The sequence below is a fragment of the Procambarus clarkii genome, chromosome 13 (genome assembly GCF_040958095.1).
Source record: "Procambarus clarkii isolate CNS0578487 chromosome 13, FALCON_Pclarkii_2.0, whole genome shotgun sequence".
NCBI classification, from domain to species: Eukaryota; Metazoa; Arthropoda; class Malacostraca; order Decapoda; family Cambaridae; genus Procambarus; species Procambarus clarkii.
The window spans coordinates 25,172,872-25,200,792 of record NC_091162.1 but is presented as its reverse complement, the minus strand read 5'-3'; the positions used below and the strand labels follow the sequence as shown (position 1 = coordinate 25,200,792).

The window sequence follows — 27,921 nt, the reverse complement described above, 5'->3', positions numbered from 1 at the left end:
ATTCTTAAGGAAAATTTGTTTTGGGTTGCGAATTTTCGGCTTACGGCCCGGCCCATCTCTGGGAATGGATTAAATTTGAAACCAAGGTATCAATGAACATGCAAAAGCATTCATCCTTGTACAAGTTTCTTGTAAGAAAAGCATCCAACGAGTCTAATGAGGGAAACAGAAAAACACAGAAAAGAGAAAGAGCCCCACAAGTTATAATGGTAGGAGACTCCCCTGCCAAAGAATAACACACTCTCTCTGCCTCACCACCTTCCACATATGCCATTAACTCTAAGTGCAGGTAAAGTGCATACTGTGTTAGCATTTATTTATTGCATTAATATAATTATTTTGTGGTCTCAAATGGATTAATCCAATTGACATTATTCCTCGTGGCAAAATTTTTTTTAGTTCTTGAACAGATCTGCACTTTATCCACCTTACCTGGTTGATGGGGGTTCTGGGAGTTCTTCTGCTCCCCAAGCCCAGCCCGAGGCCAGGCTTGACTTGTGAGAGCTTGATCCAACAGGCTGTTGTTTGGAGAGGCCCACAGGCCCACATATCCACCTAAACCTGGTTGGTCCAGCACTCCTTGAAGAACTCATGAACCAATTACATTTCAGTGCTGAGGTTCCACTATACAGTATATATTGTATATAATAAAATCGTAGGGATGCACCGTAAAATAGGTGTTAATAACTTTAAGATCTATTTATCATTCTGAAAGTCTGGAATCAAAAATTAAAAAAGGACATTCTTTTTATTAATCAAATAAACAATGAAGCATGTCTTTCCTGTGCACCAGTGGTGCCAGAACACTTATGTAAACAGTAAAAGATATCACCAACAAACTTTGTAAGAGATAAGTTGAAACCTAAACATGTTACATAAAATCACTGAACTTATCCCTAGACAAAATATTAAACTTCAAATTGGAAAATATATATCTCTTTATTACCAAAATAAATCTTGGAATGAATGCTTGTAATGGTGAACTAAATATAGGGCATATTAGACTGTCCCAATCTTCAAAAGTTGCCACTTTTCATTTTCATTTTTAGAAAGTTACTTGCCCCCCCTCCCTTGGTTCTATTCATCCAATTTAATAATATTCAGGGATAGCACACTTCTAGAATTTTTGCATAATATAAAACACCTTAGAGTATATGAATACTGTACCTGGAAACTTTATCTAAAATATTTAAAAAATCACATAAAAATATTTTAAAATAATCTATAATTAGTATATTGTACTTACAAATGCATGACATTTTTCTACTTTACATTCTAGTGGTTTTTATTGCCATAATATATGCATATATCACTTTGTGCAAGGATATTTCAATTACAAAATATTAAATTATTTAAATGATGTATACAGTCCACCCAACAACACTATATGAATATTATCCCCAACAATTACTTACAATACTCAATGTTGACAAAATTACACATCTTTGAATAAACTTTATAAACAAATTCCTTAAAACCAACCCAGCAAGCCAGTGGCTAGGCGAATAACACAGTATAACATGGCAAATAAGCCAAAGTAAGCAAAGGACCCCTTCACTCTATTTTTGGGATCTGAAAACAAAAAATTATCCATTAAAACAATTGTTTTAAAACAAACATTTATTGAAATACTGTACTCACAAAAAACAAAAATCAGTGCTAAATGTAATGAAATGCCTCTTTCTGGTAGCTCCCAAATGCTGCATCCTGGAACCTTTCATTCTTTGGAACACACACCAGGCCTCAACAAACCCATGAGACCTACCAGATACCAGGTCCATAACCTAGCCCCCTTAAAGATGCAAATGGGAGCATAAAAATCTGAGATCACAACAGAACTAAGAGAAAATGGAGCACTCCAAACAACCAAACAGTTGGTTGGTTGGAGTGCTCTAAAACCACCAACTGCTTAGGAACATTTATAACCCCAATTTTACCCACATAAACACTCAGTGTTGCGGCTAAATCATTCCTCTTGTGCTCGCTCAACACTAAATGAGAGCTCAATAACCCAGAAGCACAGCTAGCCAGCCCACTCATTCATGGTCCTTTCTGGACCACTCTGCTCTACAGGGAACTCTCTTACTGTCTTCAAATAAGTGGTGTTGGCCAACCTTGTGGATGTGCTAATACATATTCTAATGTTCCAGGTAAATGAATCAATACCTGCTCAAAAGCACCAAACAACACTGATACAAGATGGTGTCATCCCAATTGACTTGATAATGATCTTTACAGACCAAAATTTTATCGTCTCATCTTCTGGTATGAGGTTTAGTCTTCATATTTCAGCCACATTATTGTGACTCATCATCTGCAAGGTGGTCCAAATGTGATAAAGTGTTCAGGTATCCGTCCCTCCACTTCACTCACTGAAGCATACAATGAAAAGCCTGACAAATAACTGAGCTGGCTAGCCCTGAGGACGATGCCTAAAATGTCCCTGCAGGATAATGGTGGTTTGAGAAACAAAGTTTCAGCTCTGGAAGGTCAAATACAGGAATTATGCAAGGATAAGGAACACAAGGATAGGGAAATTAAAAGGAAAAATCCTGAAGGAAAATAAAGTATTAAAAAATCTTGTAGTTGAATCAAGTCGACATTAGTGAACATGATAAGTTAGGCAAGGAAATTCAACTGGGAAAAAGAGCTTTCATCAGGAAAGATGGAGGAGGTTACACAGGATATAAGAATTGCAAGAAGGATATGTAGCTAACCCATGCACAAGTGGCCAGAAAGGAACAGTAGAAGCAGTTAAGGAAGTGACTGAGCAACCACAGGAATCTATAAGACCTCGACCTTAATCTTTCAGCAGAGAGTGAACACAAAGTGTACTATGGATAAACCAAGATAGTCCAACAAAGCATGAACCAGGAACCTGTCAATATTATGCATGGGGGTATATGTAAATATGGGCTATCAGGAAGAAGTAATGGAACATGCAAGTATAAACACCCAAGAAAGTCCAGAAATATTATAAATACAGGTACATGTTGCTCTGAAAATTGCAAATTTTTTTCACCTAAAACTGTACAAATCCATTAAACATAAAGGAATGTTTTAACAGAGATTGCCAAGCATTTCCTATAAAATCAAAAGAATGCCATTATGATTATAGCAACATCCATACATACCACAGAGATTTTTTGCTAACAGAAAGAGGGAAAATAATAACAAGAAATGTCAAAACTCTACCATCAACTCTGTCAAATACCTGGTCCCGATAGTAGTCGGGTTCCAGCAGTAGTCGGGTCCCAGTAGTACTAGTTGTCGGGTTCGTTCTCGACACACAATTGAGAATTCCAGGTTCGATCCCAGATCACAACCCAATTGAAGTTCAGACATGCATACACAATAACTGTGCAACCAGTCTCAAATCCAAGAGGAAAATTCAGCAAATTCAATTTGAATAATATACAGATAAATTGGGAACAAATAAACCAAGACCTCACAGAAATATGCTGGGAAAGACAGTTAGATAATGCAAACTTAAACCAAATGCCTTGAGAAAACAGGCACACTACCAGTAGAAATATGCACAACTCACATACCACCAAGGAGAAAGAGAAAAAGATGCAAACTGGAATAAGAACAGCGTTCACTCTATAGGCAACAAAATGAAATCTCAGAACATCTCAAACTCTCCACTCTACCCCAAGGATGACAAGGAAGGCGATGTAGAGAAATAGAAACAAATGGAGCTAAAGTTGCAAGACTAATATAAAATCCAGGAGAGGCAAAGAGAACAAAAGGCCTTAAGTGAAAGAGGAAGCCAACATGCTTTTTCTACTATGCAAAATCTAGAATAAAAATACATCTAGCATTGTGCCCTTGAGCAAGGGTGATGGAACCTTCACAGATGACAACAAAGAAATAAGTGAAATACTATTTAGGCTACAGTCTGTTCAGTGAACTCCTGAACACAATGAAGATCAATGATCCAAATGATTTCTTTATGAATGTGATATGTACTACCATTTAACCACATGTCAGATGTCACCCTAACCTCACTTGACTTTGAAGTAGCCATAGACAGCATGCCCATGCAATCTGCACCCAGACTCTTGGAATTCTACAGTATATTAATCAAGAATTGCAAAAAACCACCATCACCGGCCCTAAATATCTTTTGAAGATAGAGCCTAGATACACATGTTATCCTCAACATACTTCAAGAACAGAGAACGCACCATTTCACAAAGGAGGAAATAAAGCAGCTGCAAAAAATGATAGACCAATAGCTCTAACATCACACATCATAAAAATCTTTGAAAGAGCCAAGAACTAAGATCACAAACACATACAATCACAGTGTCTACATGACCATGGAAAACATGGCTTCAGAACAGAGCACTTCTGCCTCTCACAAGTGCTGGACAACTATGACAACCTTAGATGCCGTCAGAGACAAGTAAAACGATGATGTAATATACACAGATTTCGCAAAAGCTTTAGACAACTGTGACAATGGCATTATTAAACCCAAAATGTGCACAAAAGGAATTAATGGCCAAGTAGGGAGGTGGATTTTTAATTTCCTAATGAACAGAACCCAGAATGAAATAAGTCAACAAAGTAAAGTCTGGATCATCCACCACGCAAAACTCACTCACTCAAGATACTGTGCTTGCTCCAGTACTTTTTTTTCATCCTCATATCAGACCATAGCCAAGTATACAAACTATAGTACTGTATCATACTTTGCAGATGACACTAAGATCTGCAAAGAGTAGACAATATAGAGGATGCATCAAACCTCCAATCTGATGTCAACCAGGTCTTTCACTGGGCCTCGGAAAATAACGTTTAATGAAAATAAGTTCCACATACTGTACTGCACTATGAAAAAATGAATATATCAAAATAGAAACCACATACATATTGTATAAAATGCAGTCAAATCAAATTGAAGGAAAATGCAATATAAAAGATTAGGGAGTAATCGTGTCGGAAGATCTTATTGCCATTGCTGACTTGGAGAGTGTGCAAAGTTTATTTGCTGCTAAAATCTACTCAATAAAACACCTAAATTATTAGGACTGCTTAAAATATTTAAATCTGCATTCCCTTGATTGCAGGTAGGAAAGTTACATAATAATTAACACTTGGAAAATACTAGGACTGCTTCTAAATCTGCACAGGGAAATAACATCACATGAAACTAGGAGGCATGGCAGGATGTGCAGAATAGCTCTGTTGAAAAGTAGAGGTGCAATAGGTACACAGTGAGAACTATCAACATCAAAGGTCGAAGACTTTTCAACACGTTCCCTCGACACATAACGGGCCTAACTGGCTAACCTCTCACAGTGTTCAAAAGAGAACTTGATAAACACCTTCAAAAGATACTTGATCAACTAGACTGTGATTCGTACATCAGGCTGCGAGAAGCTGCACCAAACAGCTTGGCTGACCAGGTTCGACTTAAGTAACCTGGTCAGAGATCGGGGTCATGGGAACGTTGATCCTCGGAATCATCGAAAGGCACCAAAAGGAAAAGTAACGCAGTATGTCATTAATCCAATATTCCAATTATCTCAAATTTATAGTTACCCCAGTTATATTATGGTGAAGTTTATAAGTTATATTATTTTATTTTCAATATAGTTGATTAACTACACTGATAATAGTGTATAGTTAATCAATTATATTATTAATATAACAAAGAATTTCCAAGTTCACTTCTCTTTCCATTATTGCTTTGATGATATACTGAATTGTCAATTGGGGCATATTTCTTTCAACAATATCTAATTCTGCTGAGAATGTGGTGGTAGGAAGCTGGTAGTTAGTGTTGGGAGAGAGAAGGGTGGTGACCATGCTAGTGGTGTTTATGACACAATCAACATAGTGCCAGCTTCGTTGGTGGTTGTGGTGGACACAAGTATTTTCCTGGTGTCAACTGAAGCAAATCTTCTTCCACAAGCTACTGAATGTGATGAAAATAATGATATTATCTTTACTCATTGTAGTGCTAGTAATGATCATTGAGTGTGTTGGTGTTAATAGTTTGTGATTATGACATGGCTTGCACAATGATCATGGTTGAAATAATTGTATGAAGTGAAACAAATTTTGTGCCACAATGTACTATATTTGATGAAAATAATGTACTTGTGTGGGTTTTATCCATCATACAATTGTGAAAATGTGTGTGGCATCAACATACCTCCTGTGTAGTAACCCAGAGCATAAACAATACGTCCAATACACCAGACGGCTCCTCCAGTAGCACTCACTATGGGGTTGTAGAGACCTCCCAAAAGTAAAAGAAACAGGAACTGTGGATAATTCTCAAGTCTGAAATAAGAAATATTTGAATTATTACTCTATTTAAAATCCAGTAATGCACTTAAGTAATCCAGTACTTAAGGACCCATCCATGTAAGAAAGAATACAAAAACTATGTGAGCAGCTATGATGGCAGGCCATCATCAATCCCCAGCCTTGGTCCTTAACCCCCGTGCTGCTCAGCTATTAATACCCTTCGACACCGCCAGGCGCAATAAATACAAAAATTCTAATTTTTTTCGTCTTATAAAAGTGTTTATTGGTGTTCTCTGATCACAGGAAAAATAATAACAAAATCGTAGGCGACATATTTTGGCCCCAATAGGGTGGGGAAGTCTGGCAAAATTGAGGTATTGACAGACTAGGCATCCTGTGGCGGTCTGCTCCACTCACGGGAGTCACCACAAAGATATTATTATGACTTAATTATTTCAATGTGTCTGATTGATTTTTTCTCTGTTTTTGCAGTAATGTTATTCAATAGTGTGTAGTGTGATATATTTATAAAATAAAATGTGCGAAAATAACTGTACAACTAAGCTGATATGGTGGGTCAAGACCTCAATAATTGAGGTCGCCAACACAGTCAGTTGACGCTCCCTCCCTCACTCACAAACATTCCTCCTCCCACAATACTGTTTGTGCTGTTTTTACACTATATACACACATTATATATAAATATTTACATGTTTTATTCGCCATAACTGTACAAGTAAGCTGCATGGTGTCCAAACAACATAGTGGTCATAAAAAACCAGCGTTGAATGTAATGAAGCGCCATTTTCTGGGTGAGACCCGGAGGCTCCCCAGAGCTTACTAGGCTGATATGCTAATGTCAGACTTTGGCATCAGTCATGTGAATGGAGTTCTGTGGGCCAACTGGGGACCACGAGCCAGAACCTGGCCCCCTCAGAGAGGCATGGGGAGCAATGACCAATAGAAACCCCCATGTGATTGGAAGCATTCTATGTCTGCCATCGACTGCGTCAGGCACCCAGAAAGGTAAGCATCCTAAAACAAACCCCTATTCTAGTGAAAATTTTGCTACCAAAAGCTGAACAAGTGGATAGAACTCCCCCTAAAAGAAACGAGCAAACGAGCATGACATCACACGTCGCCGCGCCGCTGTCTGTGCAGCTCTCCCCTCCCCGGGAGGGGGGAAGGGGATGCCCCCAGACCTCCTCGCTGGCTATCCACCTTTCAGTTCTGAGGCTGGATGTCAAAACACGCAAAAAAAAAACGCCGACCGGAGGGAGTGAGGGATGCCAGGGAGCCTCCGGGTCTCACCCAGAAAATGGATGTTTCATTACATTCAACGCTGGTTTTCTGGGGAAAGCCCCTTCGGCTCCCCGGAGCAAAGCTAACTACCCGGAGCTAACTTAACGGAGATAAGGAAAAAGTAGAGGGACTTAACCAGGAGGCAGTCGCTGCTCACTTCCTCAACTCAAAGGCGAGACAACTGGCTGCAACCGCCAACCCAACGCGACAAAAGCCTGACTAGGCCCATGAACATTCACGAGATATCGAGCAGCAAAGACCCTGTTCGACCACCAAAACCCCCCGCCCGAATGTCAGACCAGGACATGTTGCCAAAGACAGCAGCAAGAGCAGCAAACTTGCCAACATCATGGGCACGGGGATGGACCGCAAGCTGGCTAGACTTAACACTTTATGCGGATCAGGACATAACCTGGAGTCCTGTTTGCCTAACCGCTTTCGCAATGTGGTCATAAAATGATGTCCTCAAAAAAATATTTGTATAAAATTCAATTTTAATCCGATTTACTTTGGGTTTGTTTCAAACTGCGCACCATGAGGTTCTCTTTCTCACCACTAGGCTGCATGGTACAATAAGTTCATGAAAGGTGTGGACCACTTCGATCAAATGGTATTACCATTTTACCAGGAAAACTCACAAGTGGACCAAAAAGATAACGTTTTATTTCCTGCAAATGGCATTGCATAATGCCTTTGTTTTGTACCAATACAACACAACTGATCAAAAAAAGCTAACATTGCTACAGTTCCACGAGGTGGCAATTTGGGCCCTATTGCGCTGGGACCCGGAAGATTGGCCTCAAACAGCAACAGTATCTCAACACTTGCGGCACGCTCCAGACATAAATCATGACACAGGCCCTGCCTATGCTGACACCATGCAAACTCCCGGACCATCTGGTGTGAGGCGGCCTTTGTTCACTTCAACACCTCAAGCTGAAGCAGCAACCGAATCAGAACCCGAGATGTCTGGCATACTGCCATTTGAGGAGACGGTTTTGTCAGATGACTCTGACTCCGACTCAAATGTTGAACCTTCAGCGATTCAGTTGATTCTGAAAATCACATGAACTACAAACTGAAACGAGTATTTTGATACCAGAATGAACACTGTATCACATAAACTGCCTTAAGTAGCCTCGAACCTTCATAGATTTTTTTTTGGGTGTAGCGTGTGTCTGCAGGAGTGTCCCAAACGGGTTGCAGGTGGGTGACTTTAGCCGTTTATACTGGTAATGCTTCCCCCATATCATGTATTATATGCATATGTCTGTTTAGGGAATTTTATTCCGATCAATGTACAACCAAAAATAACTGTGTGCAACAAGTATAAACTTGACAAACATAACAACAGTAAAAACATTTTGTGTGTGTTTGACGCTCACTGATATGTTCCAGCGTTGTTTTATATTTGGCGCTATTCTATCTTACGCTTTGTTGATCTTTTTTACATACGGGCTCATAGAACATTCTGTTGCAAACACATTGGCACAAAAATGAATGACGTACATAGAATAATAATGTCAGGACAGTGAAATAAGTATAAACTTTCAAAGCGCCATATCGCACATGTGTCGTCGCGTCACCAATACCGGGTAACAGTTCCGCCACTTCCCACACTCTTGTGGGTGGGCCGCGACCATTATTCTACGTTTATATTCATATCACCGTGTTGGGAATTTCATTGCGAGTCCATTGATACTAAAATTAACGCTGTAGGACAAGTGTGGAGGTGATAACAATCCCAAGAGTAAAAACATTTTGTTGCTGTTGGGCGCTCACGGCGAGTCACCTACTTAGGTTTTCACTTGGTGCTGGTATCCCTATACCTTTCGTGACATTTTTTACTGATGTTCTTCTAGAGAATTTTATTGCGAACACGTTGGTACCAAAATGAAATACGTAGCTCGAGAACTAAGGTCAGGAGAGTAAAAAGAGTATACACATTTTTATTTTGACGCTTAAGCGACAAAAAAGCCGCGCGCACATACCGCTTTTTTTTTAACCTTAGCTGGGCAGGCGAAAGTGTTTATAACCCTGTGGACGACCTGGGAGACCCGCACCCACGAACAGGGAAAAAGGGAAACCGGATCAACCCAAAGCGCGTCCCCGGACACAAAAGCCATGGCGCGCAAATAACGCCGGAGGGCTGCAACCGGACACAAAACATTTTGCACCCCCAGCCTAACCAACCAAGGATTAACAACCCAAGGACCCCTCCGGAAAGCAGCAGTCTCATTCTTTGCCAGAAAAGAAGGAGACAGCTGCAAATGAACAAACCTATCACCACAACTGAAGGAGCAGAAAGCCCTGCACCGGAGGAGAGCATGAAGCTCACCGACTCGACCCCCAGAGGCTAATACCAACAGGAAAAGAGCCTTCGAGAAACAATCCTGAACCGAAGGGGCTACAACAAACCGAGGAGAAGAAAGAAAAAAAGAGCACACTGTCCAAAGACCAGGATGGCTCAGGCGGCGCATGAGCAGGCCTGAGGTGAAACAACGAATGAGACAGCTTGCGAACCAGTGCAGACATTACATCAATACTGAAAGCAAGCTGAAGCGGCTCTGCCAGTGCCGCCCGATATGAGGCGACAGTGTTAGGCATAAGATGACGGTCCTGGAACCACCAAGAGAGATAGGACACCACCACCCTAACAGAAAGGGAAGTATAACTACAAAGACGCAAAAAGAACCGGAAGAAAAAAAAATAGTTTTCCTGGCAAAAGAGAGCCAGGAAACTTCATACTGCCGCCAAGACGAAGCCCACAGGTGGGACACTAACAAGGAAGCCACCTGATCACCATAGAGATAATGATAAACTCAAATAAAAAATACCATACGCGAAGACTCGAGGAGAAGACCAAACCAAGCACGTGATGTGGTGGTTCAATCTGCTGGAAGAGGCGGAGCTATGGGAAAACCTCCGGGTTCGGACACCGAGCAAGCAGCGCCTGAAATCACGGCTGGGCTGGCAACCACGGGGCTAAGAGGACAACTCACTCCTGGTAAGTCTCCAAGCAAGCCAGGACCTGGAGCAACAGCTGAACCGGGGAAAAGAGGTACAGGAACCCCCACCTCGACCAGTCCTGCCGAAAGGCATCGACCCTGACAGCCTTGCAGTCTGGGAAGGGCGCCACATACAGGGAAAGGCGGTGCGACCACGCCGTCGCGAAGAGGTCCATCTCGGAATGTCCGAACGTCCGGCAAAGCCAACAGAAGGAGTCGGTGTCGACCGTCCATTCCGTAGACGGGGAACAAAATGAGACAGGCCGTCGGCCAAGACATTGGACACTCCCCGCACGTGAACCGCCAGGAGAGCCAAACCCCGAGAACTCAGCAGATGAGTCACCCAAAGCAATCAGCGCCAAAGAGCCAAGGACCACATCAAACCCCCTCGGTTCAAGCAATGAACCACCAGGGAGCAGTTCGAATGGAGCCGGATTGTCGACCTGCCTGCGGGTCATCAGACATGGGACGGCAACTAGTCGAAGCAGCCTGAATATAGTGCGCCACAGCTAAAGGCGCAAAAAGCTGAGGAAAAGGCGAAGACAACCTAAAAGCCAGGGCCCAGGCCGATTTCAGAGAGGAGGCAAGCACCGCCTGCCGACATGCAAGCCGGGAAGCCTAAAACAGCTCAACCATATCCCGCAAGATTGGCTCAAACTGCTTCAACAAGGCAGCCGACGTGCGAGCCGCCGAGCCAAAGGCACCGGACCCCAGAACGGCCCTGAGCACCCCCCACATCCTCCCCAAGCCCGTCCGAAGACAGCTCCAGGAGGGAAAAGAAGCGCAAGGCCAAAGCCAAGAGGCCCCGGGTGTGCAAATCCTCAGCCACCTGTGCAGCCGAAATGGAGGGAACCTGCACATGGAGCTGCAGAACGCCAACATCCCGGGGGAAGGGCAGGAGCAAACAAGGACTCATTGAGGTGTTTTCCCACAGGAAAACCTGAACCGCTGTCGAAACCTCGCACCACTCAAGCGTGCAGGAACGACAGAAAGAATGCCAAGACTCCAAAGCGAATACAAGACAGTCCGCCAGTCAGGACGACTCTGGAACCTCGTAATGGACCCAAAAAGAGAACGAAGTCCCAAACTTGAAAGACGACGGATCCATCACCGAGGCATAATCCGGGTCATGCAGGAGGTAAGCCGCCAGGGCCGCCCGCACCACAGACAGTTGGATGCGGGAAGCCGAAAACCTCTGGAAAGACGGAACCGACGCACCCGAGGGAACACTGAACCAAACCCGGGCATGGGCAGACACCAAATCCAACTCGTATGCAGAGGGGGAAAAAAGAGAACCCCACTCCTTGTAACAATAAGTCCCGCTCCAAGGGTAGAAAAACCCAAGCGGGGTCCAGCGGTGCCCAAGGGCCCCCAAGTCAGCTCCTCCCCAGCCCCAGGATCCCCCTCCTCGTGACCCGGGGCCGAGTCATCCCCCAGAGCACTGGCCCCTAAAGAAAAGGCCATCTAAACCCTGCCCCGACTCCGAAACCCTCAGACGCTTCAGAACCAGAAGCAGGGGAGGGGGGTCCAGAACGAACCACAACAGGGGGAAGGATGAGGGGGCACGGACTGAACCAAGGTCGAAGCGACCCCCAGCCCCCAAGTATGGGTCCCTATAGGCAAAACGGGGCAGCCTCAGGGCATCTGGGTAAGCAACCATCCGGATGCCCCGAGTGTAGAAATCTCGTACAATTCTATAGGAGATTTCCAGGGCCAAAGGGGTAAACCAAGCAAGACATCCAAGCACTGGGAATGCTACGCCGGACCTAAAAGTAGGCCGATACAGCCTGGCCTGGTTACATGGTTGTGAAGGCCAACCTCGGTGCACTGAATGGAAGCCCACAAACCATCTGTGCACCCCACTAGCCAAAGTTGATGTTGGCGTTCTTGACCCAACTCGGGTCAAGATGGAAGCCAAGTGACCCCTGACTCACCCTAGGCGAGGACCACTACAAGCAAGGAGGACCTCTAAGGGAGTGACTGCCAAACAATCCAGAGAGGATAACTCTGGCAATGCAAGAGCAGTGCTAGGGAGCACACAGGGAAGGTAACCCTGAGCACATACAGCTCCAAACACTTTCAAAGACAGGCTCGCACTACACTACAGTGTACAGGAAAAGCCACCAAGAACAACCACCACAGCACTTGGCTAGACAGAGGAGCCAGTTCAGAAGAAAGATGACACAGGAACCACTACATTAGCGACAGAACTGATGGCTCAGATCCTAGCAGGCGGTGAACTACTTCCCCCTTTCCCCATATGAGCAGGGAAGATGGGAACAACAAGCTCACGGCAATTTTAAAAGAATTTGTTCGTTTGTTTACAGTTTGATATGGAAGAATTTGTTTATTTGTTTGATAGGGAAGAGGCACTTAACTTCAGACTAGTGTCACTGACAAGCATCCCCTACAAAGGATAAGCATAGCAAAACACCTAGAGAGTATTAGGTATGTAAAGAAACAAGCAGCTTGAGGAAAGACAGGTAGTCACAATAACATGGTTGAAGATATGAAGAACAAACCACACATCAGAACATGAAAAACAACGATGTTTTGGTCTGTCCTAGCCCACTAGCTCACACAAGACTTGATAATGGTCCAGGATGGACCACAACGTCATCATTTCTTCATCTTCTGGTGTGTGGTTTGGGCATCACAACTTGAGGGAAGGAAAATTATGCCTAACACACCTAACATTACTGCAGATTTATGATAAAATAACAAAATACAACAGAATACAGAAGGATGAGCAGACTGCATAATGCTAATGAATGCCAAATATGTAAATACAGTACTTATGTAATTATCCAAATGTTTATTGTTGGATATCTATCATATTAACATGTGTAATTGTTATACTGTACATAGGCAGATGTTTTGGTGAGTTGTATTCTTCTAAATAATACAAGAATACTTCTTTCTTTTAACCCTTAAACTGCGCATGGGGTGTATATATACGCCATGAGTAACATGTCCCACCGTGCGCATGGCGTATATATATACGCCATAGGGTGCCAGGCACGATAAATGTCCCGCGGCTACACGGGGTTCACATCAGCTTCCTCAGGGCTCTTGTAAACAGACGCCGTGTTTAAAAAAAATCGTGGGCAAAATTCTCCGGTGTGAGAGCCACAGTACTGTTGGAGCAACCAAGGCTGGTGCACGCAGCATGAGCTAACAGCATTGCTGTTCAGCTTGTGACCACAGCATCACCTAAAAATGTCAACATAAATATGTAACTGCTATTATTTATTTATTTATTTATTTATATACAAGAAAGTACATTGGGGGTTAAGAGAGAACATACAGTTTGAGTTGAAATTACAATCTTGTAAAGCCACTAGCACGCATAGCGTTTTGGGCAAGTCCTTAAACTAACAGAGTTTTAGATATATAAGAGTAAAATTGATAAAAAGTGTTTAACAGGTACTTTACAGCTTTACTTTACAAGTACAGATGATTTTAAGTAGGATAATTACAGTAAAATTGTCAAAAAAAAAAATGTTTACAGGTACAATGCAAGAATTTCTGACAAAAGCAGATCAGAACAATACACAGTAATAACAATACATAATAATGAACAAGGAATCTTAAGTACAATTAAGAAAACATCTCAGGGTTATACATTGGATCACTGAAGCACAATATGAGGATCATTACAAGGAATAATGCAGTAGAATATGCACTAAATACAACAACCATGATAACAGATGATCTAAGATCACAATGGTGAAGAATATGGCTTAGGTACAAAGAATGGGGGATTGGGTAGCACTAGAAACAGTGTGAAGATGAAGCTCTAGGTAGAAGACTATGAAGATGAAATTAGATACTTTTGGTTTTATTTTTGAATAAGGCAAAAGTTGGACAGCTTTTCAGTTCATTGGGGAGTGAGTTCCATAGACTAGGTCCCTTTATTTGCATAGTGTGTTTACCCAAATTTAGTTTGACTCTAGGGATATCAGAGATATTTATGTCTGGTGTGGTGATTATGTGTTCTATTACATCTGTCCAGGAAGAGTTTCAGAACAGGGTTTGCACGTAAAAAAACCAGCGTTGAATGTAATGAAACGCCATTTTCTGGGTGAGTCCCGGAGGCTCCCCGGAGCTATCCCAGGCTGATATGCTAATGTCAGACTTTGGCATCAGTCATGTGTATGGAGTTCTTAGGCCTACCGGGGACCACGGCCAGAACCGGGCCCCCTCAGAGAGGCAAGGGGAGCAATGGCCTATAGAAGCCCCCGTGTAGTTGGAAGCATTCTATGTCTGCCATCGACCGGAACAGGCACCCAGAAAGGTAAGCGCCCCAAAACAAACCCCTATTCTGGTTAAAATTGCTACCTAAAACCGAACTAGTGGATAGAACTCCCCAACCGAAAACAAGCAAACTAGTGTGACGTCACATACTGCCGCGCCGCTGTCTGCGCAGCTCCCCCCTCCCCGGGAGGGGGAAGGGGGAGCCCCAGACCCCCCGCGCCGGCTACCCACACCTCAGTTCTTGAGGCTGGATGTCAAAAACGCGAAAAAACCGCCGACCGGAGGGAGGGAGGAATGCCGGGGAGCCTCCGGGACTCACCCAGAAAATGGCGTTTCATTACATTCAACGCTGGTTTTCTGGGGGGAGCCCCGTCGGCTCCCCGGAGCTAACTACCCACAGACAGAAAAAGAGGGACTTACCCAGGAGGCGGTCGTCGCTCACCCCTCAACTCGAAGCCGAGACAACTGGCTGCAACCGCCGACCCAAAGCAACACAGGCCCGACGAGGCCCAGGGACATTCACAAGGTAACGAGCAGCCAGGACCCTGTTCGACCGCCAAAATCCCCGCGCCCGAATATCAGACCAAGACATATTCCCAAAGACGGCAGCAAGAGCCGCGAACTTGCGAACGTCATGGGCACGGGGATAGACCGCAGGCTGGCTGGACCTAATAACCCTGCGGACGACCTGAGAGACCCGAACCCGCGAACAGGGAAGAAGGGAAACCGGATCAACCCACAGCGCGTCCCCGGACACAGAAGCTGTGGCGCGCAAATAACGGCGAAGCGCCGCAACCGGACACAAAACATGATGCACCCCCGGCCTGACCAACCAAGCATCAACCACCCATGGACCCCTCCGGAACGCAGCAGTCTCATTCTTCGCCAGAAAAGAAGGAGACGGCTGCAAACGAACAAAACTATCACCACGACCAAAAGAGCAGAAACCCCTGCGCCGGAGGAGAGCATGAAGCTCCCCTACCCGACCCCCAGAGGCCAAAGCCAACAAGAAAAGTGCCTTGGAAAAACAATCCTGGACCGAAGGGGCCACAACGAAACGAGGAGATGAAAGGAAAGCGAGCACTCTGTCCAAAGACCAGGACGGCTCAGGCGACGCATGAGCAGGCCGGAGGTGAAACAATGCACGAGACAGCTTGCGAAACGGCGCAGACGTAACATCGATACCGAAAGCAAGCTGAAGCGGCTCCGCCAGCGCCGCACGATACGAAGCGACAGTGTTAGGCATAAGATGACGGTCCTGAAACAACCACGAGAGGAAGGACAAGACCACCCGAACAGACAAAGAGCTAACACGACGAAGACGCAAAAAGAAACGGAAGGACCGCCAGGAAACTTCATACTGCCGCCGAGAAGAAGCCCTCAGGTGGGACACCAACAAGGAGGCCACCTGATCACCATAGAGATGATGATAGACTCGAGTCAAAAAAACCATACGCGAAGACTCGAGGAGAAGATCGAACCAGCTACGTGACGTACCGGCCCGATCTGCTGAAAGAGGCGGAGCCGCGGGAAAACCCTCGGGTTCGGACACCGAGCAACCAGCACCTGAAACCAAGCAAACTTCTAAAGCTGAACCCCAGAGACGTGTACACTCACGGGGACCTAGCAGGGGGCGCCACCGAGGAGAACAGTGGAAGGGCAAAAACAAACTGAATAAAATGACAGAACCCCCCACCAGGCAAAAACAAAAAGAAAAACAAAACCCCGCAAGAGGACAGCGAACCCCAAGGAACAGAGCCGGCCGCGATGTCGGGAATTACAAGCTGAGCAGCACCCTGCGCCCCTACCAGTGCAAACTGCCTCTTACCTGCCGGTAACAAGGGAGAACAGAACACCCAAGAGCCCAACAGGCGGCCGAAAAACCGAAAGGTAAAACGGACCAGCAGAGGCAGACCCCGAGTAGCCTGTGGAAGGTGGCCCCAAGCCCCAAGGGCAGTACTTACAGGGCACCTAGGGAAGGCAGCCCTAGGCGCATGCAGCCCGAGTACTGAAGATAACTCCTGGCTCTCGCACCCACAAAACTAACACCACACACAAAGCACAGTGCAGTAGCGACACCGGAGCCAGAGCACACGACCATCGCCTATAGCATCAGCCTCAAGAACCGAGGTGTGGGTAGCCGGCGCGGGGGGTCTGGGGCTCCCCCTTCCCCCTCCCGGGGAGGGGGGAGCTGCGCAGACAGCGGCGCGGCAGTATGTGACGTCACACTAGTTTGCTTGTTTTCGGTTGGGGAGTTCTATCCACTAGTTCGGTTTTAGGTAGCAATTTTAACCAGAATAGGGGTTTGTTTTGGGGCGCTTACCTTTCTGGGTGCCTGTTCCGGTCGATGGCAGACATAGAATGCTTCCAACTACACGGGGGCTTCTATAGGCCATTGCTCCCCTTGCCTCTCTGAGGGGGCCCGGTTCTGGCCGTGGTCCCCGGTAGGCCTAAGAACTCCATACACATGACTGATGCCAAAGTCTGACATTAGCATATCAGCCTGGGATAGCTCCGGGGAGCCGACGGGGCTCCCCCCAGAAAAGGGTTTAATAAATGTAATAGGCACAAGAGAATGTATGGAGTGAATTTATGTTTAGCATGTTTAGGGATTTAAACAGGGGAGCTGTGTGTTGTCTGAAAGCAGAGTTTGTTATTATCCTGATAGCAGATTTCTGCTGGGTGATGATGGGCTTGAGGTAGTTTGCAGAGGTTGAACCCCAAGCACAGATACCATAAGTAAGATATGGATAGATAAGTACATAATAGAGTGAGAGGAGAGCAGAGTAGGGTACATAATATCTGATCTTAGAGAGTATACCAACAGTTTTAGAAACCATTTTAGTTATGTGTTGAATGTGGGTGCTGAAGTTGAGTCTCTTGTCTAGGTATAGGCAAAAGAACTTTCCATCATTTTTATTGCTAATGTTTACATTATCTATCTGAAGCTGAATTGCATTTGTTGATTTGCTTCCAAATAAGATGTAGTAGGTCTTTTCTATGTTTAGTGTAAGTTTGTTGGTTGACATCCACAAGTGGACTTTTTTTTAGTTAATTGTTTACAACATTATTTAATATGAATGAGTTGGGGTTAGAGTAGATGAGAGTAGTATCATTAGCAAACAAAATTGGTTTAAGCATGTTAGAGACATTAGGCAGATCATTGATGTATATAAGAAATAGGAGAGGTCCTAGGATGCTGCCTTGTGGCACCCCTACGGTTTGTAGTAGAGTAGGAGAGGTTACGTCATTGATGGCCCCATATTGGTGTCTGTCACTAAGATAGGATCGGATATAGTTTAGGGCAAGGCCGCGGATTCCATAATGTTGGAGTTTAAGTAAGAGGTAGTTATGGTTAACAGTATCAAAAGCCTTTCTCAGGTCAGAGTCCAATTGGAAACTCACTTTTGTCAAGGGCCGAGTAGATTAAGTCAAGCAGACTAACAATTGCATCATTGGTACTCTTTTTGGAAGCGGAAGCCCAACTGACAGGGACTTAGTATATTGAATTTTACGAGATAGGAGTAGAGCTATTTGTAAAAAAAATTTTCATATATTTTTTATAATAAAGGTAGATTTGATATGGGTCTGTAATTATTTATGTCTGCCATGTTACCTCCTTTATGAACTGGTGTTACTCTTTTTTTTTAAGGATGTCAGAGAAGGTATGACATTCTAGAGATTTATTGAACAGCAATGCTATGGGAAGTGCAAGGGCATGGGAGGCACTCTTGTATACCATGGATGGTATTTCACTAATGTTCCCAGCTTTGGATTTTAGTGAGTGTATGATGGACACAACCTCTGTAGGGCTGATCGGTGAGAGGAGAAGATAGTTTGGATAGCTACCTGAAAGATATGTGATAACATGTGTCTGGGTCTGTGGGATCTTTCGGGCAAGGTTAGCACCAATCGATGAAAAGAAGCTATTAAATTCAGTTGCTGTTTCAAGATCTGTTGTAGGTGTATAACCATTCTTGGAGATTTTTATCTTGTTATGTGAATGTTGTTTAGCTCCTAGAATGTTAGAGATGGCTCTCCATGTGCTTTTCATGTTGCCTTTTGCTTCTTTGAATCTATTCTTATAATAGGAACACTTTACTCTTCTTATTATACTGTACTGGTAAGCACCGATGAGTACCGCTTAACTACTTCCTTTGCATCTAGGCCAATCCTATGTGTTTTTCATATTCATTTAGCGATGACAATATTACAGATGACCCCTGACTGTGATAAAAATGACCAGGATTGTGATGATAGCAGGATTGTTGTGACAATTAGTGCTGTGTGGGAGGAGTAATGCTGAAGGACAGAGGGAGAAGGTAGTGTCCTAAGCCCTATGCTCTTCAATATACTTACGCACAAACTTATCCATGACATACCTGTACAACCTACGGAAACTGTTATATGTTATGCTGATGATATTTGTATTATGGCACACAGTAAACCAAGGCTACAAGTGTTACTTGATGCATTCTCCAAAAAAGTAGTAGAATGTGGCTTCATAATCTCTGTTGATAAAACAAGGGTTCTTATTCCCCATTCTCTTCATGTTAACTATACTATTAATGGAGTGCCCGTGGAGACTTGTGAGTCTTATAAATATCTTAGAGTCGAGGTTAATGATACAAATCTCGTCAGCAACCTGCGCAAAAAACTAGTTGAGCGTCTTAAACCTCTCAAAATTCTTGTTGGCAAAGGATTTGGCATTAACATGAAATATGCTCGTAGTTTTTATATTGCCTTTATACGATCTGTTGTTGATTATTATGCCTTGCATCTTCTTAATTTTTCTCCTAAACAATTACAAGGCCTAGATGTAGTACAGAATGATGACATGCGCATCATCCTGGGTTGTCCTAGAACTGTCTAGGACAGTTGGATAGCTACCTGAAACAACTTATTGTTAACATGAGAAAGGAACTAAACTTACCTTCCATTTACGAAAGAATAGTTCTACTTAGTACTATGTTTTGCGCCAAAACTTTGAAAAATAATGGTCCCCCCAGCTCTATTCAAATTAAATTGAGATCCATTCTAAACAATTCTGGCTGTTCCCTCAATCCGCCGCAAAAAGCTCCCTACAGTGTGTAATTACCTTAGAGTAATTACCCAAGTGTAGTTACAGGATGAGAGCGACGCTCGTGGTGTCCCGTCTTCCCAGCACTCTTTGTCATATAACGCTTTGAAACTACTGACGGTCTTGGCCTCCACCACCTTCTCACCTAACTTGTTCCAACCGTCTACCACTCTGTTTGCGAAAGTGAATTTTCTTATATTTCTTCGGCATCTGACGGTGTGTGGCTCAGTTGTTGTGCCTATAATCTTCTGAAACTGAATGTGTCTCTTAATCCTGATAAAATTGCTCACTATATTCCCCCTTGGAAAGATGTGGAGGTCTCTCTGCATTATATCCCCATCAGTGTAAAACAAATGTATAACACTGACATTTTGAGATGTATAACATTAGAAGCTATTGACAGTCATCTTCAAATTCTCAAACGACTGAATCCTATGCCTTTACTGATGGCTCTGTGCAGTTAGGCACTGGTAGAACAGGTTGTGCATGTGCAGTATATAAAGGGAATGAAATGATCATCTCTAGTACACAGAGATTGAACAACTGGGCAAGCACGACACAGACCGAGCTATTGGGCCTTTATCTAGCCACTGAATACCTTAAGCTCAATGGTGGTGGAGTTATTTTCTGTGACTCAAAGTGCTCTGCAGTCCTTAAATAACCCATCACAATGTATGTTGGAAGTAGCTTGTAATATTAAATGGAATGTAATTTTTGCCGATGATAATAACTCTTGTATAAAATTTGTGTGGATCCCATCCCATGTTGGAATTGGAAAACATGACTTTGTAGATCAATTGGTCAATGAGGCTTGCAGGAAAGAAAACATTGATTATGGCTTTGGACTATCTAATGCAATTATTAGAAACATACAAATTAAAGAAATTAATTCAGATTTAGAAGAATTAAGAAATGCCCAGAGACCTGAAAGCTGCAGTATTAAAAGTTATGACAAGTTTTGTAATAATAGGCATTTGTATGGTCAGCACAGTAACCGAACCAGGCAATGTGATGTAGTCATTGCGCGAATTCGCCTTGGCTATAGACACATCTGGCAGGTTGGTGAGGCTGAGCCACTACCAGAATACTCAGATTGTAAACTCTGTGATAAACCTTTAATGCATTCACTAGAACACTATATTGTTGAATGTGAAACCGTAAAGGACTTTAGACCTCCTGGCCTCTTGTACCACCAACTGTGTAACTATTTTATTGACTCAGGTGTTCTGGACGACATCCTAACAATTTATCCAAAATTTGCTTGTCCATTTTAAAGAATGAAGAACAATTTTTATTTATATTACTTCTAAGCTGCATCACTTATGAGCCCATCCCTGCCCTTGTGTGGCAGTGCACAATAGAAAGTTGTTTTCACATATCCATACATTGACTGTAACCATGATATAATGTGCTTCAGCCTGCAGTTTAGACCTATTGTCTTATATATGACCCTCTGTCCTGCGTGACAGTGAATACCAGCACTATCCTCACTTTAATAAGACTTTATCAAAATCCTCAGATTAGGCTAAATTGTAATTAATTTTGTCAATAAAGATGTTAATAATAATAATAATGCATTCACCATACCAGTTCAGTGGTTCTCTATGGTGAACATAAATGTAGATACTGTACTTATATATAATGTGTGTATTAGTGTAATAACAGCACAAGGATTATGCTGGGAGGAGGCATTTGGGTGACGGAGGTGACGTCGTCTGCATGACTTGTCTAGCTAGGTAGAGGGTGGCCACTATGCTCTTTGGGCATCCTACAAGCTTAGGTGTACAGTTACAGTGCATACAACATGTAGATACTTATATATAATGTGTGTATAGTATAATAACACCACAAACAGTATTGCTGGGGGGAGAAATTTTAGTGCGTCTGACCTTGAATGAGTGAGGGAGGCAGCCGCCAGCTGACTGTGTGTGTGTGTAGCGATGTCTCTTAGTGCCTGAACTAACTATATCAGCTTAGTTGTATAGTTATGGTGAGCAAAACATGTAGATACCTATATATAATGTGTGTATATATATATATAGTGTAATAACAGCAAAATTATTTGTTTATTGTTTTATGAACGTAATATTTGAATCACTAATGTGAACACTATACTTTTGAGTACAGTATAGCGATGATTCACACATTTTATTATATAAAGCTATCACACTACACACTATTGAATAATATTACTGCAAAAAACTAAGAAAAAAATCAATCAGAGACATTGAAATAATTATGTAATAATATCTGTGGCAACTCCCACCTGACAGTTCGGGTGATGCTGACCGCCTCTGACGACAGCTCTGTCAACGCCCACATTTTGTCAGACTTCCTCGACCTATTGTGCCCAAAATATGTCACCTACAAATTTTTTTTAGTTTTTCCGTGCTCAGGGAAAACAAATTAAAATTTTTAGAAGACGAAACAAAATTTTATAATTTTTTTCTTGCGCACAGGGGTGTAAATCTTCCCAGGACCCCTTAGCAACTTAACGCTTAAATGGCACATGGCTATATACCATTTGACACCCACAGGCGCATAAAAAAAAAAATATATATATATTTTTTCTTCCTAACCTGTTAATTTGTGTTCACTGATCATGGGAAAAATAATAAAAATATCGTAAGTGACATATATTGCCTGCTATAGGGTGGGGAAGTCTGGCAAAAAACAGGCGCTGACTCAGCGTGTGTCCCAGGCGGTCTGTTGCTCACTAGCTGTCAGGCCGGAGTTGCCACAAAGAGATAATTACCTAATTATTTCAATGTCTCTGATTGATTTTTCGTAGTTTTTTTGCTGTAATATTATTCAATAGTGTCTAGTGTGATATATTTATATAATAAAATGAGTGAATCATCACTGTACTCAAAAATATGGTTTGCATATTGTTGATTCAATTATGTTCATCAAACAGTGAACAAATACTTTGTCGGTTATTACACTATATACACACGTTATATATAAGTATCTGAATGTTTTGTTCACCATAACGAACCACTAAGTTGGCATGCTGAGTGGCAGTGCCAGTGGCAGCCCGCCATTGGCTGCTACTTCCTCCCTCCCTCAAGTCACCTGACTCACCCACATTCTCCTCCCACAATACTGTTTTTACTTTTATTCACTATATACAGACGCTTTATACAGTATAAGTATCTACATTGTTGTTCACCATAACAAACCACTAAGTTGGTATGCTGAGTGGCAGTGGCAGCCCGCCACTGGCTGCCACTCCCTCCCTCCCTCCGTCCCTCACCTCACCTGCCACCATTCTCCTTCCACCATACTGTTTTTGCTTTTATATACAGACGTTATATACAAGTATTTACATGTTTTGTTCACCATAACTGTACATCTAAGCTTGTATGGTGAGTAAAGGCAGAGAGACGTAGCTACTCTCACAGTCAGCTGGTGGCGGCCGCCTTCAAGGCCAGACGCACTAATATTTCTCCTACAACAATACTGTTTGTGGTGTTATTACGCTATATACACACATTATATATAAATATCTACCTGTTTTATTCACCATACTTGTACAAGTAAACTGGTATGGTGCCCAAAGACCATCGTGGTCACCAGTAAACAACATGATAAGTCGTGCAGACACCACCACCTCCCTCACCAAAATGGCGGCTCCCAATCTACTCCTCTTGCTGTTTATACCCTCTATACACACGTTATATATAAGTATCTACATTTGTGTTCACCATAGCGAACCACTAAGCTGATATGGTGAGTGCAGTCAATAAAAGGTGGCCACACAGTCAGAAGACAACGCCACTACCCTCCCTCCCACAGCATTACTCCTCCCTCCATGGAGCACAGCGCTAAATATCACCACAATCCTGCTATTATCAGAACCCTGGTCAGTTTTATCACAGTCGGGGGTCTTCTGTAATAATATCATCGCTACATAATAGCATGAACAAGTATATTATGGCATTTTTTAGGCGATGCTGTGGTCACAAGCTGAACAGCAGTGCTGTGAGCTCATGCTGCGTGCATCAGGCTTGGTAGCTCACTCAATACTGAGGCCCCTAACACTTGGGAATTTGTCCCACAATTTTTTTTTTAAATGGCGTCTGTTTACAAGAGCCCTGATGAAGGTGTGGTGAACCCCATGTATCCGCGGGCCATATAAATCTTGCGTAGTACTCCAAAGCATCATATGATGCGATGCGAAATTTACTGCAAATCAATCAAAGCATCATATGATGCGATGCGCAACTTAAGGGTTAACCACCATGCTGTGCGGCTTTAAAATATAACATTACCGCTGGCGCCGAAAATTAATTCTCTGCAAAAACCAGCATTGAATGTAATGAAACGCCATTTTCTGAGTGAGACCCGGAGGGTTCCCGGAGCTTACTAGGCTGATATGCTACTGTCAGACTTACTAGGCTGATATGCTAATGTCAGACTTTGGCATCAGTCATGTGTATGGAGTTCTGTGGGCCTACCGGGGACCACGAGGCAGAACCTGGCCCCCTCAGAGAGACATGGGAGCAATGGCCTCTAGAAACCCCCCGTGTGGTTGGAAGCATTCTATGTCTGCCATCAACCGGGTCAGGCACCCAGAAAGTAAGCATCCCAAAACAAAAACCCTATTCTGGTGAAATTATTGCTACCAAAAGCCAAACAAATGGATAGAACTCCCCTAAAGAAATGAGCAAACAATCATGACGTCACACGTTGCCACACCGCTGTCTGCGCAGTTCCCCCCTCCCCGGGAGGGGGAAGGAGAAGCCCCAGACCCCTCATGCCGGCTACCCACCCTTCAGTTCTGAGGCTGGATGTCAAAACACACGCAAAAAACGCCAACCGGGGGAAGGGAGGGAGGGATGCGGGGAGCCTCCGGGTCTCACCTAGAAAATGGCATTAAATTACATTCAACGCTGGTTTTCTGGGGGGAGCCCCTTCGACCCCCACGGAGCTAACTACCCACAAAGGAAAAACTTAGGGACTTACCTGGGAGGCGGGTCGTGCTCACTCCACAACTGGCTGGAACCGCTGACCCAAAACGACACATGCCCGACGAGGCCCCGGGACGTACACGAGGTAACGACTGCAGGCCGGCCAGCCTGAAGAACTCTGCGGGTGACCTGGGAAACCCGCACCTCGCGAACAGGGAAGAAGGAAACCGGATCAACCCAAAAAGCGTCCCTAGATACAGTAGCCATGGCGTGCAAAAACAGCAAAGAGCTGCCACTGGACACAAACATGATGCATCCCCGGCCCAACCAACCAAGCATCAACAACCCAGGGACCCCCTCCGGAAAGCAGCAGTCTCATTCTTCAGCAGAAAAGAAGGAAACGGCTGCAGATGAACAAAACCAACAGGAAGACCGAAACCGCAGAAACCCCTGCGCCGGAGGAGAGCATGAAGCTCCCCAACCCGACCCCCAGAGACCAATGCCAACAGAAAAGGAGCCTTGGAGAACAATCCTGAACCGAAGGGGCCACAACAAACCGAGGAGAAGAAAAGAAAAAAAGCACTTTGTCCAATGACTAGGACGGCTCAGGCAGCGCAAGAGCAGGCCGGAAGGTGAAACAATGCACGAGACAGCTGCGAAACACCACATAAGTAACATCAATATCGAAAGCCAGCTGAAGCGGCTCCACCAGCGCTGCACGATACAAGGCGACAGTATGGGGCAAGATGACGGCCCCAAATCTCCCCAAGAGAAGGACAAGACCACGCTGACAACACAAGCTACCGAAGAAGGTGACAGAAGGAAAAGGAAGGACCGCCAAAAACCCCACACTGCCACCAAGAAGAAGCATGCAGGTGGGATACCATCAACGAAGCCACCCGACCACCAACAGAAGGCGAAAGACTCGAGGTAGAACCGAACCGGCCCTGCAATGGGCCAATCGAGTCTAGGAAGAGGCGGAGCCGCGGGAAGATCTCAGATGCGACCACGGAGCCAGCAGAGCCAGAAACCCAGGCCGGCAAAGGAGGAGATGGAACGTCCGCCGTACAGAAAAACATCCCAACGCCCGCGAGCCCACCAGGAGATCGGAGACGACAGTCCCAACAAGCGATGCTAGAGAAGGGAACCGAGAGACCGTGAAAACGCCAACAGGCTGGGTAAGCCAGGAAACCAGAAACCCAAACCTGGCAATAGGAGGGCTAAAAGGCACAAACAAAACACACAATGTGTAGGATAAAGTTAGAAAACGAAAAAACACAAGAAAAGACCAGAAGTAAAGCCTCAGCACCAACGGCCAGGGACAAGGGCGTAGAAGGAAGATGAGGAACGAAGAAGGCAAGTAGCAAAACGGGAATGAAAGGGTCATGACCAACAACACACAGAGCCGCTGGTCATGTCCCAACAAGCCATGCCAACACAGTTGTGTGACACGTCCCAACACAAGACAAAAAGGAAAAAAGGTGCAAAGGCACGCCACCAGACCAGTACCCGAACCAAGGAGTACGAGCTACGAGGATATGACCACACATGAAAGATTCCCAAAGGAAGGGATAAGGTAGAGAAAGACTGACTACGGGACCCCAGGGGCACGCGCTCCAGGGGACTCCGGTGGTATGAGAGCCCAACCGAGCCAAAGAAACATGGAAAAGAAGTATTGCAGTGTCAGAGTAGTAGACAAGCGGAATGCATGAGGAAGCAATGTGGTGAAGGATATGACATTCAGTATTGCTGAATTGGCACACATGTGGCAGTATTGCCACACATAGCTTCCAGCACAGATAAGATAGAGCAGCAGGCCCAGGAACCTGCATGTGAGCGAATGACAGGTGAGAAGCGGGACCAAAAAGCCCGAGCTCAATTCCCGCAAACACAACTAGGTAAGTACCGTACAGAGAATCCAATGTATATGGAAGGGCTAAGCCAGGCACTGCAAGATGTGCAAAGAAAGAGTGACCCCCTTTCTCCTCCCGGGGAGGGGGAAGCTGCCCAGACAGCGGCGCGGCGACGTGTGACGTCATGATCGTTTGCTCATTTCTTTTCGGGAATTCTATCCATTTGTTCAGCTTTTGGTAGCAATAATTTCACCAGAATAGGGGTTTGTTTTGGGACGCTTACCTCTCTGGCAGACATAGAATGCTTCCAGCCACACGGGAAGCACTGTAAAAAATTATAGTGTTTGTCGGGTAGGCTGCTCCATTATGACTATCTGTGTTTCAAATGTGTTCCATTTGTTTTGGATTTTTCCCTTTATTTCTCAATAATGGAGCAGCCTACCCGACAAACACTGAACGAACCTTTATGGTATTTGTCCGTTTTTCAAATTGTTTCAACCGTTTCGTTATTTTTTTTTTTTGTTATTTAAAAAACATGGAGCAGCCTACCTGCCGAACACTGAATGAACCTTTTTGACATTTGTTTTTTCTTTAAAAAAATTCATTTCGTTTTTCTACAAAAAAGTCAATGCTTTGCAACATCCCAGCATCAATAGCATCTTTAAACAAAGAAAAATAATTTATTTGCATCGTCTGAGGAGGCATCCGAGAATGTGCGAGAAGCAGCCAGAGATCCCACCATGTGGTGTTGACGGTATTCAAACGAGCGGTCGCCTAACGAGACGAATTGTCGGTGATCGGGGCATTCGTTACCCAAATTGGTCGCCATTTGAGGCGGTTGTCACTCGAGGTTCTACTGTACTAACCTTAGCTTGCTTTGAATGAATTTACTTTATAAAATACCTTGCCCATAAATAATAATACTTCCCAAGTACCTCAGTATCACAGCACAAGGATCCACTATATTCTTCTGTACTATTAAGTTTGACATCTCTAAATTTTGTAACTATCTTTCGTGTACGAATCTAGATCATAACTGATATCCAAATTGACTGATCCTGAATTCCAACTTAATTTCTTGCAGGGCAATAATGTGTAACAACTGTTGCCACATCTCAGATGATAACTTACGTGTTTTGATGAGCTCGCTGGTAACAATTGAAATGATCATTTGTCTTGTGATACATAGTTGGGTATTCAACCTTGAACTTCTTTCTGGCCCCACCAACCTGTATATGAGA

General features: G+C 44.0%; 1 protein-coding gene across 1 annotated transcript; it reads right to left on the bottom strand.

The window, feature by feature from the left end:
* Window positions 1-734: 734 nt before the first annotated feature.
* On the bottom strand, window positions 735-27,921 carry LOC138364275 (glutathione S-transferase 3, mitochondrial-like). The gene is made up of 3 exons (XM_069323818.1): window positions 27,812-27,921; window positions 6,170-6,300; window positions 735-1,572 (listed from the first exon to the last, which is right to left on the bottom strand). The coding sequence occupies exons 1-3, from the start codon at window positions 27,865-27,867 to the stop codon at window positions 1,472-1,474; spliced, it is 288 nt and encodes a 95-aa protein (XP_069179919.1). The 5' UTR covers window positions 27,868-27,921; the 3' UTR covers window positions 735-1,471.

Coding starts and splice junctions, on each gene's coding strand:
- LOC138364275 (XM_069323818.1), bottom strand. CDS start 27,867: ATGTATCACAAGACAAATGATCATTTCAATTGTTACCAGCGAGCTCAT. Junction 6,301..27,811: donor CAGCGAGCTCATCAAAACAC/GTAAGTTATCAT, acceptor TTCTTATTTCAG/ACTTGAGAATTATCCACAGT. Junction 1,573..6,169: donor TCTGGGTTACTACACAGGAG/GTATGTTGATGC, acceptor TTTTGTTTTCAG/ATCCCAAAAATAGAGTGAAG.